Raw genomic sequence first — 17290 nt, forward strand, 5'->3', positions numbered from 1 at the left:
TTAAAAATACTAAGTCCAATCCCTTAAAACCAGCTTTCCTAAGAGCTGCTCCCCTCCCCCCCCCCAACACATATACACACCATCCCTGGTGCTAGGAATTCTGGAAAATGTAGTTTTTCTAAATAGAGTTACACATTTAATGCTTTAGGTCTTGAGGCAAAGGTAACAACCAAGAAGTTACCCATAACAGTAACAACAGAATAAATGCATTTTTCATAAAACTTGTCTTAACTATTGTTTATTTGCTGCTTCCTTTGCTTGACTACTGTGGTATGGGTCTTGCTCTATTTCCCAGTTCTCAGTTGCATGCTGACATCTCTGCTCATGAGTATCATTCCTCCTTCCAGGTCAGTGGTGATGTCTCTGTACTGTCTTCTCTCTTCCAGGTAATCAAAGTTATGTCCAAGATGTTGCAGTCACCTGGGTGGGAATAAAACGTAGTCTATTGGGCAGGTAGCACTGAAAGCACAATAGCATTGTGGCACTGATTCTACTCCCACAGCTTCATCCCATGACAACCAGCATGAAATAGAGAGGAGAGTCATTGGCTGCAATGGGGAAGTTCTACTGATGTCTCTATCCCCCCCACATACTCTATTAAAGAAAAAAAAAAGGAATAAAGAGAAAAAATGGCCACTGGGAGCAGTAGAGTCCTCATGTAGACACCAAGCCCCAGTAATAACCTTGGTGACAAATAGAAGGTAGGAGTGGGGTGGGGGGAGTGAGAGAGAGAAAGAGAGGGAGGAAGAGGGGGGAATTACCATTAAACTCTAGACAAGGTCAAACAGAAGTTGAGCTACCACTCCCTGGTTAACTAGGAATATCAAAGGAGACCACCTGGGACTGCAACAAAGCAGGACTAGAACGACTTTGGGAACCCACCAAATCACCAGTGAGTGCAAACACATGTGGCTCATGGACAGAGGGGAGCCTAAAAGGAGATTCCTGAGGCTAAAGCCCATATCTACTCCTCAGCAGCTGGTAGAAGTCCAGCAGTTTACCGGTTAAGGTGCCACCTCCAGTCTGTTTTGCTAACAAAAAGACTGCTGAAGGGAGGAGAAGACTCGCCTAAGACTCACCAAATACAACTGTGAGTCTCCATTACTACTGCCCCTTGGAGGCTGCAGCAGCAGCTGGGAGGCCCCCTGCTGACATTAGGGGGCAGAGAACTGACCCAGAAACACAAGAGAAGATCTATACCCCAGTGGACTAGAGGTGGGGCTGTATAGTGAGAACCTTTCCACATTATTCTCTTGATGAATTGGGGAGACATAGTTAATAACTGCCACAGAACCCACAGAGTATAAATGGGATTTGTTTGGAAACTCACAGAGCCAAGTACTTTCAGCTTGGCTCTGGCTGCTGGAAGAGCAGCTGAATTGAGCCTGGTGCTTTGGATCCTCAGGGCATGGGAATCTCTGTGCATAACCACTGTGTTATCTTTCCCCCACCCTGATTTATCTCTTGGTCAGGAGTAAGTGATTAGCTAAAAAAAACTAATTATAGGTAAAAATCCCTCAGCCTATCATAGCCTACAGGGAAGAAAAAGCACAAAAGAGGCTTTAACAGCCACTGTACTTCAACTCAGGGATTGAGATAATATTGAAACAACTTAATTTCCACAACTGTGAACTCTTTAAGTACCTTAGACACAAGTCAATCCAGGCAAGAGTGATCAGTAATTTGAAAAGTACTGAAAGAGGGACCTCATAACATACTATATAGAATGGTTAAACCAAGAAGAAATATTGGAGAAATGAACTAGGACAAAAGTCCAGCTAAAAGCCCCCCAAAGGCTAAAGCACAGAACAATGAGGTCAATATCCAAACACTAGTTAAGGAATTAATCACAGGAGTGGGGAAAGAGTTTCCAAGTATAGTCATCAGAAATGGGAAAACAACAAATGGGACTCTGGAGGAAAACACTAATTATCTCAAAGTAATTAGAGAGCTGAAAGCTGAAATAGCTGAACTAAGAGCACAACTAGCTGAAAAAGCTAAAACAATATCAGAACAGGGTAACAAAATAACTGAACTACAGAAAACAGCAGAGTGGAGAGAGAATAGAATAAATGAGGCTGAAAACAGAATTAGTAAGATCGAGGACAAATTAGAGAAAACTAAGACAGAAGTAAGAGCTTTTAAAGAGAGATTAAAAGATACTGAAAACGAGATGTATGGGATGACTTTAAAATGAAATAATAAATCCAGAAGTTGAGCTACCTACTATAGTCTATGATGTAGGGAATATCTCTCAGCCATTCTCATGGGATTAGGAGTCAGATGAAATCTAGAAGCACAGGAGTTTTAAAAGGCTCTGACGCTTAAGCAGAGCTTTTGAGGGCAACACACTAAAGTACTTTATTAGTAAAAATCCTGATGCTGGAGCCCATTACAAACCTACTATATTTGGGTCTTCATTCTGATGTAAACCCAAAGGTAATGTCAGTTTCCAGAGTACATTCCAGAGGGGACTCATGGGCATCACATTCCTTAAGTATGTTTTCAAAAAGAGCCTAGGTTGGCTTTCCCCTTCCATCCTCTCCATTTTCCCTTCTATCAAACCACACCTACTTAATGTGGCCCTGTCAGGAGTGGGGACCCGTGAATTCTGGGTGCCTGACTGCAGCAGGGTTGGAAGGTGGATTGGGGGAAGGGTAATCTAAGTGTGTCACCTGGCAGAAGCAGAGGATATCTTCCTTGATGAGTGAATCAAAGAGCTGGGTAGCAAGATGCTGGGTCTGAGAGCTGGTTTCGTGCATTATGGGCATGGCCCTCCGATGGCTGCTCCTCAGCTTGCAACCTTGACTTGACAGTTGTTCCAGATTCTGAAGATTTGAGGCTTTTGTGCCCCCCACCCAAAGAGAAATATATTTATAAAAAGAAAAGATATCTCATCTCTGGGGTTTCCTATCTGATCTCTCCTTTCGTTAAGGATTTTGTTATCAGACACCACCAGGAATGGGTGGGGGATTACTAATCCTAGGAAGTGCAATTCTCTGATTATCATGTGATCCACAGGAGGGGGTGGGGTGGGGGGCAGATGATCCCTGGGAAGAAGTGTCACAATTTATCAGGGCCTTTGTCTTCATCAGGAAGGTGGAGAACATTTCTCATGTTTGCTTCAGAAGAGTGTGATGACTAGGTAAGAGAGTAGAGGCTGTGGTTTTGAACAATCAAAAGTACTGACATGTAAAGGTTTATAATAATTACGCTCGAAGTTTATGTGACTGTGAGATCACCTATTACTCCCTTCACGATGTCAGCACTGATAAGTTTAGAATAAAATGGCCCATCTATTTAAGATATATTTTTTCATCTCATTGGGTCAGTCCTCACAGAGAGGATCAAATTTGGCTCAAACAGGGACACATTTCTTAGTGTAGGCAGAGTCATCCCTGAAATACATCAAACTGATTTTCTTTTGCCTCCAGGGTTTTAGCTGGGGCTTGGTGCCTGCACTACGAAGCCACTGCTCCTGGAGGCTCTTTTTCCCATTTTGTTGCCCTTATTGTTGTGCTTGTTGCAACTGTTATTGTTGTCATAGCTGTCACTGTTGGAAAGGACAGAGAGAAATGGAGAGAGGAGGGGAAGACAGAGAGAAGGAGAGAAAGATAGACACCTACAGACCTGCTTCACCACTTGTGAAGCGACCTCCTGCAGGTGGGGTCTCTAAATCACCATGCTCCAGCTCTTGACCCTAATAAAAGAACCCCTAGTCCCAGAAGACTAAGACTCTCCCTCTGTCGCTCCCTTCCCTATGAACCCTATTGTGTGTCCTGGGGTGAGTCAAGTGGTTTCAGTGCCTGGGAACAATAAGCTTTGTCTCTTTCAAAGTTTCCCTGTGCTCATTGCTAAATGGTTTTCTGTGATCAGTCCAGTCACAGGGCTGATCATCATGAGAAGAAGACTAGCATAAAAGAAGCTTTCTAGTCCTATTCCCAACTCTGACACCAGCTTTCCAGACAATACTCCTAGCCCACCTGCATGTTAGCTCTCTGGCCCAGGCAAAAATTAGTAAAGTCATGGGCCCCTTGGAATATACCTAAAATAGACTTCCTAGCTCCTTCCAACGTGAAGACCTCGAATCTCATCTTCTATATCCTTACCTTTAGGTTTCTGGTTATTAAACAATTTGTTCTGCTTTATATCTTAGTGCTTTTCAGTCACCAAGTTGCAGATGCTACCATGACACCAACCTGACTTCCCTGGGCAGACAACCTCACCAATGTGTCCTGGAAACCCACCTCTCCAGAGCCCTGCCCCACTAGGGGAAGAGAGAGACAAGATGGGAGTATGGGTTGATCTGCCAACGCCCATGTTCAGCAAAGAGGCAATTACAGAAACCAGACCTTCCACCTTCTGCACCCACAATGACCTGGGTCCATGATCCTAGAGGGATAAAGAATAGGAAAGCTTCCTTCTCTTAAAACACCATCACAGATACTCTCTTCCCTGATCCAGCTTTCTAGACCCTTTTCCAGCCATGACATCATCTCCCCAGACAATAACCTGGGTCCACCTGCATATTAGATGTCAGGCTCAGGCCAAAACTAGTAAAGCCATGGACCCTTTAGAATATACCTAAAATAGAACTACTATCTTTTTCCAAAACAGAGACCCCAAATCTTCATCTGCAATATTCCAGCCTTTAGGTTCATGATGAGTCAACAATTTGTTTTGCTTTATCTTAACTATTTTTTTCAGCCACCAGGTTCCATATGCCACCATGATGCCAACTCGATTTGCCTGGGCAGAAGACCCTACCAATGTGTTCTGAAGCCCTGCTTCCCCAGAGCCCCGACACACTAGGGAAAAGAGAGAGAGAGGCTGGGAGTATGGATCAACCTGTCCATGCCCAGAGAAGCAATTACAGAAGCCAGACCTTCCACTTTCTGCACCCCATAATGATCCTGGGTCCATGCTCCCAGAGGGATAAAGAATAGGAAAGTTATCAAGAGAGGGAATGGAATACGGAGCTCTGGTGGTGGGAATTGTGCAGAATTGTGCCCCTCATATCCTATGGTCTTGTTGGTGTTTCAATTTTATAAATAAAAAATTAAAAACAAAAAGAATATGAAAGCTTCCAATGGAGGGGATGGGATATGGAACTCTGGTGGTGGGAATTGTATGGAATTGTACTCCTCTTATCCACAATCTTCTCAATCATTATTAAATCGCTCAAAAAAAATTCCACTCACCTACTTCCAGATGCAGATAATTTGGGTGTTGTGGAGCAGTTGCTCATCCCTGAAGTAGACAAGAAAGGAGTCACTGTATTGCAGAGGGTCTGGAAATGCTATGCTGAGGGCCCTGGTCATACCCCTAATCTGGAGCTTAGCCAAAGAGAGAGAGGTAAGAACATACAGGGAAACCGAACTCCTGCAGGGTGGTCAGATAGGTACCTGACAACCAGCTCCCAGCAAAGCACAATGAATCATGGCCACCAGAACTCTCTATAACCTGCTCTGGGCTTTAGGAGTCAGCCAGCTTCAGTCCCTGGGCACTGCCACCAGGGATAGTCACTGGTTAGTCACAGCTTGTCTCTAACACCATCCCAGCTAGTTCTGCTAAGCGCTTACAGAAGAGCTGGGTATTTCCTCACTTCTGTGCTTGTCTTTTTCTACTTAAAAAAGTCATGTCTGACTGAGCACTGAGAGTGTTCTAGGTTCTCAACAAGGATCTCAAAGGAATGAGGAGTCCTACTGCTCTTAAATCACTGGGCTGGATAGATGTGAGGCTAGTAGTGCTCATGAAGCTCAAGGAAATGCCTCCCTGAGCTTAAGAGTAAAAAGAAAAGAGAGCCCAGACTCCGATTCTAAACCAGTGGAAGATCCCAAGATGTGACTTTGGAATGAATTTCTCTTTATCTCCTTCGACCACCCTCGGCTCATCCAAACCTCAGAATACTGCTCTTTTACCTCGAGTCCGAGCATCTTCTTGCAGCTGAAAAATGAGAGTTCAGAAAGAGTCAAAGACTTGGGTGAGGGGGGAGGATCGCTAGTCATGTCTAGGCTGCCATATCCCAGCTATAGACTTGGCCAAATGGAGGTGCACCCGTGTGGGAAACAGAGACTTCTTGGGAATGGATGAGACTTTAATTCACTGAAAGCAGAACTTTCACTGTGTTTGTAGTTCTCGCGCCAAACCACTTAACATAACTCTTGCTCTATGAACGCCCAATAGTGGACTGACAAATAAAAGCAGTTATGGCCTCTTGAGGGCCATTTTCTTTATAATTTATAATTTACAGCCATAATTACTGTAAAGTATTCTCTATGACTCTTAACTTTTTTACTCTCCATCTTCTGATCCCTTCTGATTCCTTTAGCCCTCATCATTGAGACTTCAGTAGTTCTACAAGGTGAAGGACCTTAACATTTATTTTCCTTACACCCTAGTAAACATCTCAGTCCCGGGCAAATTAAATAAATTATGATGGTTAGTTGCTTGGTAAGAAAGGACCACTTACTAAGAAATTTAAGCTATGTGCTAGTTCATATATATGCTCAGTACACATATATCTTGGAACTACATATTTTTATATATATCACTTTAGCACAGTTGGTCAGCTAGAACTTTTAAGGAAACTACAATCTTAGTAAGAGGCAGTGTCACAATAAGGTAAGGAAAAATAGAAATAAGAGTAAGTGGCATAAGTAAAGAATTTAAGGAAGAAACATTTAATCTCACCTCCTTTTGCATATTCCTAAAAGTTGTTAGCACCTAATAGAAGACAAAAAAATGTTAGTCTATTGCTTCGTTTCAGAGGCATCTTCAATATAGAATTGAGTGGTCTAACTTCTAAATCCAGGTTGTAGGGTATGAATGCCATGAGGCTATGACCCTTTTCTTTTGTCCCCTAGCAGTAAGTCCCACCAATCTCCATTTTTAATGACAGCATTTCAAGGTTTCTTTTAACTAGCATCCCTAGTGGGGGTGGGGGTCTTAGCAGATACATGGCTGCCAAAGGCCAACAAGCCATGACCCTCCTCATTCACCTCAGGTGCTTATCATGCTTGTTGCAGTCACTTTGGCACTAGGTTCTGGCCAAGTAAGCACCTGTAAGCATCTGGGAAGTCACAGAAGTTGTTAGCTCTGTAGTATAATTCATTAGGCCATGGATTGTGCAGTCTGAGGCAGGCACAAAACCTGGCATGCTAAGATATATGTTCTCCAGCAAAGACTCATGACAACTTTGAGACAAGTAGAGGCTCACCTGGGGCACAAGGAGCACAAATAGAAGCTTTTGAGGATTTAGGGCTAGGGGAGTGAGAGAACAAGAGGCAATCCTTTACCACGAGTCTGCAAACTACTCCACAGGAATGAAATGTCCTCACTGGCTCAGACTTCTCTCCTTTCTCCCACCACTCATCAGGCCTTAATGATAACCTTTCCATACTTACCTGGTCCCAAAGGGTTTCAGTGATCGTTACTTGTGTTTTCTGTTAAAGAGACAAATCTTGATAAGGTTACTCTTTCTTTTCCAGAGTCTGAATTGAACATCACGAAACTGATAGAATGCAAGGTATTTTTTATGTGCTACAGGGTAATGAAGCCAGGGTTGTGCATAAGTGTAATTCCACTGCTGAGTGAACAGCCATCTTAGCCCATGGTTTTCATTATTTTATAAGGACACACACACAGAGAGATACAGAGACAGAGACAGAGAGAGGAAAGACCACAACATTGCTCTGCCGTCCATGGAGCACCTCCCCCGCTGTTGCTGTCTATGGTGCTTCAATGTGGTTCATGTATAAAACCCAGGACCTCACACATGGACAGTGGACTCTCTACCAGGTAAGTTATCTCCTGGCTGCAGTAAAAGGTATGTTTTTATAATGGAGATAGACACTTTAAGTCACCTGACTTTCCAGGCAGCCCCATGTCTTGCACCCTACTGAATCATTTTCAGCTGATTTTTTTTTTTCTCAATCTAGTTAATGGGTGACAGGCATAAAAAATACTAATGTGTTCCCCTGACTTATCAATACCAATATCCTCTAGGGTCACCCAGTGTGGTGAGCGGCATGGCAGTTGTTCTGAGTGTCTCTCAGACTGACCAGGAGCAGCCTACACTATAATTCTCAAGTCCTCCAATGGGCCATCCTGGTCAGACAACTGTTCTGTCTCATAGGCAGAGCTTGTTCTCTGCTTGTCCCAGAAACCAGGATCCCCCAAAGGAACCAGTGAATTCAAAAGTCGACCCTACCGTTGGTGTTGTCACATCTTCAGTGGAATCTCTAGAAAAAAAAATTTGACATAAATCTGATGAGGCACTTATTGGATGACTTCAGTAAGATGGCAGGAGAGAAGACTTCAGCCTTCAGCTCCTCACAGAAATAACCGTTCTGGCAACCATTCATGCAATGACTCCATGGGAGAGCGGGAGCCCACTGGAGAAACCACAGAATTTCATTTGAAGGAAAACCAATCTATGAACAGACTCATTGAAGACAGCAAGAAAAACAGTCTCAGTTCCCCTGAGCCACCCCTCCCCAAGAGCATCCCTGCTCAGTGTCAAGAGCTCCTCAGCCTGTGATTTCTCCCAGTGGGGAGAGTAAGAGCAGGCCGGTCCCCCAGTTGCACGAGAGATTGCCAAAAGCCACTGAAAACTTCAGCACAGAGCTTCCAGAGCAGACTCGATCAAGTAGAGGCAAAATAATTATCAAATTTGAAGACCGATAATTTGAAATCCAGAGGGACAATAAAAGAAAAGGAAAGGATGTGAAAGAATTAAGAGTCTACATGACTCATAAGACATAATCAAAGACCCAGAAATAAACATGTCGAGACCTCCAGAAAGTTCAGAGAAAGAAAATGAGCAGAAAACTTTCCAGTATGAAGGAGAGATGGAGTGAGCATCCAAATACATGAAACCTAACATCTCCATTTAAGAATGGAAGCTTGGGCTGGGCAGGGGTAGATAGCATAATGGTTATGCCTGAGACTCCAAAGTCCCAGGTTCAGTCCCCCACACCATCATAAGCCAGAGCTGAGCAGTGCTCTGGTTTAAAAAAATAAATAAATAAGAATGGATGCTTGGGTGGCAGAGTATGGACCTTGCATGCAGGAGGTCCCAGTTTTGATCTCTGGCACTTCATATGTCAGGACTGGGGTCTCATTTTTATTTATTCACACACACACACACACACACACACACACACCACTCTAAAAAAAGATTTTTTTTTTTACAAAGAAGAAATTTGACTATGGATCAAGATAACCAAGAGAGAAGTAAGAATCTCCCTGGTGTGCCTATTCTGAACCTGGAGTGACAGTCCCCAAAACTGGAGGTGGTGGCACACCTGGTTGAATGCACATGTTATCATGCTTGAGGACCCAGGTTCAAGCTCTCAGTTCCCACCTGTAGGGGGAAAGCTTTGTGAGTGGTGAAGCAGGTCTGCAGGTGTCTCTCTTTCTCTCTCCCTTTCTGCCTTCCCCTTCCCTCTTAATTGCTCGCTGTCTCTACCCAATAAAGATAAAAATAAGAAGGAAAGAAGCCTGAGCCTAGCTCTTGTGGCACTCCAAGTCCAAGCTAAACCTCTCATTCTGAAAATACTCTTACTTTAAAGCATAGTTGTTGTGTTTTTTTTCTTCCTTCACTTCTCCCTAAGGATTCTATCAATCTATTAGGGAATGAGTGAGAAAAAAAAAAAAAAAACAGAACTGGGTCATCTGGAGTTTTATTCCCTAAGCTAACTTTTAACCCTATTTTGTAAACAGAGGTAGTGAATAATTGGCACACTGGGTAAAGAACATTAAACAAGGGATGAGGAAGAGTGAGACTTACACATACATATCACATATAAAATATGCGTCTATTCATTGAGAGAGGAAAGATGCGGGTGTCCGCAGTAGAATTTTAGCAGTTAGAGGGAAATGACCATGAAGAAGATTAAACCTCCGTGAACCAGGCACTGAGGCAGGTGATTTGATCCACACCTCTCATCCTCAAACACTTCTGTGAGAGAAGTGTAGGTGGATTACTTCCCTGTGCAGGAAGCTGAAGCTCTCGGTGCTAAATAATAACGAAGAAGCTAAAATCCCAATCTATGTCTGCTTGATTCCAACCTTAGTTATGATTTCACTAAAAAGCATAAGTGAATGTGTCTTCGTTGCTTTATAGACGAGTTATCAAATGATATCGCAGTAGGAGGAAACTGGAATCTGGAAATGAGAATTTCTTGGATTCCAGTTTCTCCTCTATGCTAGCTATAGGACTCTCGTCAAATCTCTGCTTATAGGAATCTGTTTCTTCACTTATGAAACAAGAGAAGTGACCTTTACTTCAAACATCATGGAGGGTGGGCTGTGTGACAATTTTTATAACTGTAAACTTGTAATATGATCATCAGTAGAGTTCTCATAGTGCCTTGTTTATGTATACTCCTCAGCACAAGAAGATAGGTCTCTGGTGTAGCTTATAAGGTGCTTGCCCACAAGAGACTCCAATATCTCTTCTCTATTTTTTTTATTTTTATTTATTTATTATTAGATAGAGACAGAGAGAACTTGAGAGAGAAGGAGGAGATAAGAGAGACACCTGCAGCCCTGCTTTACCACTCCTGAAGCTTTTTTTTTAAATTCATTTATTTATTTACTTGATAGAGACAGAAAGAAATTGAGAAGGGCGGAGAGGTAGAGAGGGAAAGAGACAAGACAGACACACGGTAGCCCAACATCACCACTCACGAAACTTTCCCTCTGCAGGTGGGAACCAGGGTCTTGAACCTGGGTCCTTGTGCACTGTAATGTGTGCGCTTAACCAGGTGTGCCACCGTCTGGCCCCTAGTCTCTATTTTTTCCTCTTAGCACTGCAGTTGTCTGGAAGAAAATTCATATTCTTGGACAGGTTTCCACCTTCTTTCTTCTGCTTTCAAGCTTCTCAGTTATTCATTGGCTCTCAGGCTTCAGACTTAAGTTAACTAGTCTGGGCACTTTAATAAGAGAAGCAGCCCAGAGATCTAAAGGATACTTTTAACTCTCTTCCTGAGTCCCTTCAAACTGTGAAATTGCATATGCACAAAGCCCTAGTACTACAGAAAGAAATTATTTGTTTCATGAGAGAGAGAGAGATTGGAGCTGTGCCAGGGAATAAGCCCAGGACCCCATGCCTGCAAGTGCTACATACAGTCTGTCAGCTAAGCGAACTTCCTTAGCTCACAATAAATCTTCCTTGTTCTGACTTTATGAAAAAATACAGCCTGGGGTTCATATTTGATCCAAACAGCAGAATCTTGTTCTTCTTCCTGCCCTAATACAGGGGAAGCATTGCTTTGCTTGCCAGGCCTTGATGTATACTATGGAGGATGTAGTACATCTTTGGGAAAGGATCAATGAATATAGTATGCTCTACTAATTCTGTCTCTAAGTTAAAGTGCTCAGTGGCTTATAGACTTAGACTCTGTAAGTTCAGCTAGCAAGTAGAGAGACCTATAGAAGACACCATAAAGCACCTGATCAAATATTTACTCCTTAGGCCTAGACACCCTCCTCTCCTAACCACTACTTCACTGCCCTCAATCACTTTGAGTCTCACCACGTCAGATCAACTAATGACTACAAAAGCTGGATAAGGGTGATAAACTGGCTTATTTTAATGATGGCCTTCTTGGTCACTACCAGGCCTCTCCATCATCTGGGGTTCTAGTCAAGGAATCCTTGGGCTCCACATAGATATGATGGGCCTAGACCACTAATAGAGCCCTCTCTCCACCATCACTGGTCACATCCTATCAGGAACATCATCATAAGTCCTTCTGCGAGCCTCTCCAGGACTTGTCCTCAATGTAGAGCAGCGATGGTAGGGACTGCTTCACTCTCCAAAGGGAGGCTTGGGCACCCTACTCTGCCACTCAAGGAAGACGGATCCTGAAATAAGCGCAGAATGTTCCCTGCTGTGACCATGGACTGCGAGCTCAGACTGACAGGGACAGAGAGGTTACACAGGCTAAATACGAATAGACTTGGGCCCTAGGCTACATCGATGGGGTAAATAGTTAGTGGCATTTATACTTTCCGCATATTTGGGAGCTATTCTCTGCCCTAATATCCAGCTTTCTAGTCCTATTCTCAACTCTGATACTATTTTAGTCCACCTGCATGCTAGCTATCAGGCTCAGGCAAAAATTACTAAATCATGGGTCACCTACATGGGACATACCTAAAAAAGATCTTCCAGCTTCCTCCCACACAAAGACCCCTAGTTTCATGTGCTCTATTCCTACCTTTGGGTTCCTGTTTATTGAATAATTTGCTTTATATCATACTGCCTTTCAGTCACCAGTTGAAGACATTACCATGATGTCACCCTGACCTCCCTGGGCAGATGACCTGTGTCACCAATGTGTCCTGGAACCTCACTTCCCCAGAGTCCTACCTCATTAGGGAAAGATAGAAACAGAATTGGGGGTATGGGTCCACCTGTCCAACATTCATGTCCAATGGAGAAGCAAGACCTTCCACCTTCTGCACCCCATAAAGGGTTTTGGTCCATATGCCAAGAGAGGGATAAAGAATAGAGAAGCTTCCAATGGAAAGGATGGGACACACTGCTTTGATGGTGGGAACAGTGTGGCATAACCCCTGTTATCTTACAGTCTTGTTAATCATCATTAAAACACTAATAGAAAAAGAAGTTCAGAATGATGACCATCTTCTGATATAAAATGACAAAGATTCATTATCTTGTCTTCTACTGAGGAGACGGGAGAATAGACACGTGACAGCCCCCACCTTCCCCAAGCCGACAACGACAGGTGTGCCACAAGAGGAAGGGGGCAGGTGACCTGAGTCCGCCCACAGAACATATCCAAGCAGAAGAGTCTTGGCGGTCAATAGCCTCCTTTACCTCATCAGATGGCTGGAGATCCTTCCTGCCTCTTCATCTTGATCCTGGAAAGCAGGCTGGGCCATTGTGCTCCTGGGCTGGAACTGACGACAGAAATAGATGCAGGCATTCAGGAGGCAGAAGTGAATAATGAGCAAGGGAAGGGACCCAGTGAGCTGCACTTACCTTGGGGGAGCCAGGTCAGGCGGCGTCAGCAGTTCAGGAAGCAGCCATGTCCTGAATGGGGCAGTATGTGTGTATCTGCATGTGTATGAATGTAAAGAAGATAAGGGTGAAACAAGACGTTTGCTCCAGTAAAGCTTCTGTCCTTTTTGGAATAGAAATTCTAAAGAGAGGGGGACCAGGTAGTAGCACACCTGGTTAAGGGCACATAGTACGAAGCACGGGGGTCCGGGTTTGGGACCCCGGCTCCCACCTGCAGGGGGGACACTTCACAGGCGGTGAAGCAGGTCTGCAGGTGTCTCTCTTTCTTGCCCCCTCTGTATCTTCCCATTCCTCTCTCCATTTCTGTCCTAGCCAATAAAGTGGAAGAAAAAGTGGCCTCCAGGAGTAGTAGATTCATAGTGCCAGCTCTGAGCCCCAGCAATAACCCTGGACGCAACAAAACAAACAAGAAGGAAGAGGAGGAGGAGGAGAAAGAAAGGATGAAAGAAAGAAATTCTAAAGAGAATGTCAGTAAAGGAAAAAGAAAAAAAATAAAGCAGAGATTGGGGTTAAGGTGTTAGCCAAAAACTAAAAATGGGCTCAAAGGGCAGGGACAGGAGTAGTGGATAATGAACTCAAGATCCGTACATTTCCCATCTTGTCCCTCACCGTCAGACTCATTGTGGTAGAATAAGGGTGGTAAAACAGGCTGGTGTTCTGTGGGGAAGGAGAGACACTGTCGAAACATGTAAGGCTGAAGAGCCAAAGAAGAGGCCCATGGAAATGTTAGGTTCTCCTTTGAGTAGCTGTCTCTGCATTTCTCTCCATCGTCTTTCCCCACCTCCATATTCCGGTCAAGAACTAGCCTGATTTCTACCCAGAGACTTACCCAACGAGGCTCCCTAAATCACACTTCCCCGTTCCCTTTCCTCTCCTCACTGAGCCCCATCTCACAGCAGTCTCCCACTCCTTTGCCAACCTTGCCCTTTTCAACGCTTCTGTGACCTCATCTGTGACCTCATAAATCTGAGACCGCTAATGCCTCCCTCATAAATCTGAGGCCGCTAATGCCTCCCTCATACATCTGAGGCCGCTAATGCCTCCCTCTTGTCCTCAGCTCAGGATCCACTGAATCCAAATGGTAACAGTAAAATAACAAGATGATGTGAAAATTTAATTCCAGCTTGGAGAGATTCTTGCTGCCTCTCTGTCTTCTGCTCACTTCCTTAGATATCCAAAGTACCTGTAAATTCTCCCAGTCCTGGTTCCAGACTTCCACCACTGAGGCAGCAGAGTTGATTAGTCAGAGAAAAATAATTATGAGAATCATGTGGAGACTAGAAAATTGCAGTTTCATAAGTATCCAAGCAAGTCAAGAAAACAAAGGATGAGTGTGTGCAATTTCTGAAAAGTGTAAAAAGGCAGAAATAGCAGCTGAGAAAAGATCATTAAAATAATCTAAAGAGAGCTGACAACTATATTTTACTATCAGTGTAACAGAACATGCTTTGGCAGAGCACAGCAAAAGATAGAAAGAATTTGAAAAGCTCCATAAAACAGTTTAAAGCCTGAGTAAAATAACTACATGTTTTACCCAGGGATGGTCCTGTATTCCCTCTCCATGGAGAGTAACAGGCAGTGAAGAATGCACACATTTCCCAGTGCTGGCAATATGCAGATCAAATCCTTATCTGTTGCACAGTTAAGTGTTCTAGTCTCCAAGTGAACTAGGCAGACTTGTAAATGCACATGTTAAGATGGGATCTCAAGGTCCTGTTGCTGACAGTCTTAAGTTTGCAGATTTCTATCTTAAATTTGGAAGCAAAGTTGCTAGTTGGGGTGGGGGGGAATTCAGTGTTTTTGAGATAGAATTGTCATACCACCATGTGAGCTTAAGGGTTCAGTAGAATGACTTGACAAGCAGGACCTCATGCCTCAGGCATCTCTGCATGGGCATGACATGAGTCTAAATATAAAAACAGATTTAAAAATTTTTTTTAAATATTTATTTATTTTCCCTTTTGTTACCCTTGTTTTTTTAAATTGTTGTTGTAGTTATTGTTGTTGATGTCATCTTTGTTAGATAGGACAGAGAGAAATGGAGAGAGGAGGGGAAGACAGAGAAGGGGAGAGAAAGATAGACACCTGAACACCTGCTTCATGGCCTGTGAAGTGAAGCCCCTGCAGGCGGGGAGCCGGGCTCGAAACCGGATCCTTACTGCAGTCCTTGCATTTTGCACCACGTGCGCTTAACCTGCTGCGCTACCATCCGACTCCCGGAAGTTGTGTTCTTATCAGTTAATTTAGGTTGCAATGGATATAGTTTTAACCTGCTGTGTTTTGATCACTAGGGTGGGTACAGGGAGTAAAGTAACCAGAGGTGGCCAGGGAGATACTGTAGCTGGTGGAACACAAAATTTGCATGCCTTGGGTTCTAGGTTCAATACCCCGTGGCACATGTACTATGGAGGGAGGATGGCTCCAGTCCTACGCAGCTAAGCAGTGATGTTTGGGCAAGTTGCTCAGTGAGTGACATTGATCAGAAGTGAAGGCCAGTCAGTACAGCAGCTGCTAGAACAAAATGTCAGCACAAAGGATAAGTGCACCGTTGTGGAAAGGGGAGTTAATTTTGTCAAAAGACTCCAATAATAAAATGCTATCTACGTAAGTTTTTTTTTCTTTTTCTTTTATTTAAGAAAGTATTAATTAACAAAACCATAGGGTAGGAGGGGTACAATTGGTACAGCCTCTGTGGAGAGCAGTCTGGAAAACTCTCAGAAGGCTAGACATGGACCTTCCATATGATCCAGTGATTCCTCTCCTGGGCTTATACCCCAAGGACTCCATAACACCCAACCAAAAAGAGGTGTGTACTCCTATGTTCATAGCAGCACAATTCATAATAGCTAAAACCTGGAAGCAACCCAGGTGCCCAACAACAGATGAGTGGCTGAGAAAGCTGTGGTATATTTACACAATGGAATACTATGCAGCTATCAAAAACAATGAACCCACTTTCTCTGACCCATCTTGGACAGAGCTAGAAGGAATTACGTTAAGTGAGCTAAGTCAGAAAGATAAAGATGAGTATGGGATGATCCCACTCATCAACAGAAGTTGAAGAAGAAGATCTGAAAGGGAAACTAAAAGCAGGACCTGACCAAATTGTAAGTAGGGCACCAAAGTAAAAACCCTGTGGTGAGGAGTAGGACATGCAGCTTCCTGGGCCAGCGCGGGGGGTGGGGGGGGTGGGGGGAGGTGGGGGGGGTGGGGGGGTGGGAGTGGGTGGGTGGGATGGGTCACAGTCTTTTGGTGGTGGGAATGGTGTTTATGTACACTCCTAGTAAAATGTAGTCATATAAATCACTAGTTAATTAATACAAGAGGGGGAAAATTGATTGTATGTCTCGAAGTTTTTCAAGACACAAACTGAATCTTTTCAATATATAGGCTGTGTAATTGATATGCAGACTCTCTCAAAAGCCTACGTAAGTTTTAACTATTTGAGTTCTGTCTTAAGTACTTACCGTTCAGGGTCTTGACTTTCTATATTGGGTCTTTACTTTTCTATATTGTTCAACATGAAATATTTTCTTTTTTAAATTTTTTTTAATTTAAGAAAGGATTAATTAACAAAACCATAGGGTAGGAGGGGTACAACTCCACACAATTCCCACCACCCAATCTCCATATCCCACCCCCTCCCCTGATAGCTTTCCCATTCTCTATCCCTCTGGGAGCATGGACCCAGGGTCATTGTGGGGTGCAGAAGGTGGAAGGTCTGGCTTCTGTAATTGCTTCCCCGCTGAACATGGGCGTTGACTGGTCAATCCATACTCCCAGTCTGCCTCTCTCTTTCCCTAGTAGGGTGTGTCTCTGGGGAAGCTGAGCTCCAGGACACATTGGTGGGGTCTTCAGTCCAGGGAAGCCTGGCCAGCATCCTGATGGCATCTGGAACCTGGTGACTGAAAAGAGAGTTAACATACGAAGCCAAACAAATTGTTGAGCAATCATGGACCCAAAGCTTGGAATAGTGGAGAGGAAGTGTTAGGGAGGTACTCACTGCAAACTCTAGTGTACTTCTGCTTTCAGGTATATATTTCTTTCTAAACCCAGATTATTCTCCCATCGAGTGTCTGAACAAAAGCAGTGAGAGTGAGGGTGAGGGCAATTCCCGCTCCTGTGATTGGGCATGGCTATTCAAGGGCTGACTAAGCAGGCCTCAAGGGCATCCTCTCTTGTCTTGCGGGTACTTTTGTGCAGGTGCTTTTGTGGAGAGGAAGCCAAAGACAA

At 43.8% G+C, this 17290-nt stretch overlaps 1 protein-coding gene across 1 annotated transcript; it reads right to left on the reverse strand.

Annotated features, from left to right (window-relative positions):
- Positions 1 to 222: 222 nt before the first annotated feature.
- On the reverse strand, positions 223 to 13991 carry C7H12orf54 (chromosome 7 C12orf54 homolog). Its single transcript, XM_060195472.1, has 10 exons — positions 13887 to 13991; positions 13019 to 13093; positions 12854 to 12936; positions 8213 to 8243; positions 7407 to 7445; positions 6694 to 6726; positions 5922 to 5946; positions 5202 to 5250; positions 2676 to 2842; positions 223 to 420 (listed from the first exon to the last, which is right to left on the reverse strand). The coding sequence occupies exons 3-9, from the start codon at positions 12916 to 12918 to the stop codon at positions 2713 to 2715; spliced, it is 372 nt and encodes a 123-aa protein (XP_060051455.1). The 5' UTR covers positions 12919 to 12936; positions 13019 to 13093; positions 13887 to 13991; the 3' UTR covers positions 223 to 420; positions 2676 to 2712.
- Between the last annotated feature and the right edge of the window lie 3299 nt (positions 13992 to 17290).

The sequence above is a fragment of the Erinaceus europaeus genome, chromosome 7 (genome assembly GCF_950295315.1).
Source record: "Erinaceus europaeus chromosome 7, mEriEur2.1, whole genome shotgun sequence".
Lineage (NCBI taxonomy): Eukaryota > Metazoa > Chordata > Mammalia > Eulipotyphla > Erinaceidae > Erinaceus > Erinaceus europaeus.

What these genes read in the sequence shown, in the direction of transcription:
- C7H12orf54 (XM_060195472.1), bottom strand. Translation starts at nt 12,918, where the DNA reads ATGGCCCAGCCTGCTTTCCAGGATCAAGATGAAGAGGCAGGAAGGATC. An exon ending in ATCTCCAGCCATCTGATGAG is followed by an intron (nt 8,244 to 12,853) that starts GTAAAGGAGGCT and finishes TTTTTTTTCTAG; the next exon opens with AGATTCCACTGAAGATGTGA. An exon ending in TTAGGAATATGCAAAAGGAG is followed by an intron (nt 5,947 to 6,693) that starts GTGAGATTAAAT and finishes CTCATTTTTCAG; the next exon opens with CTGCAAGAAGATGCTCGGAC.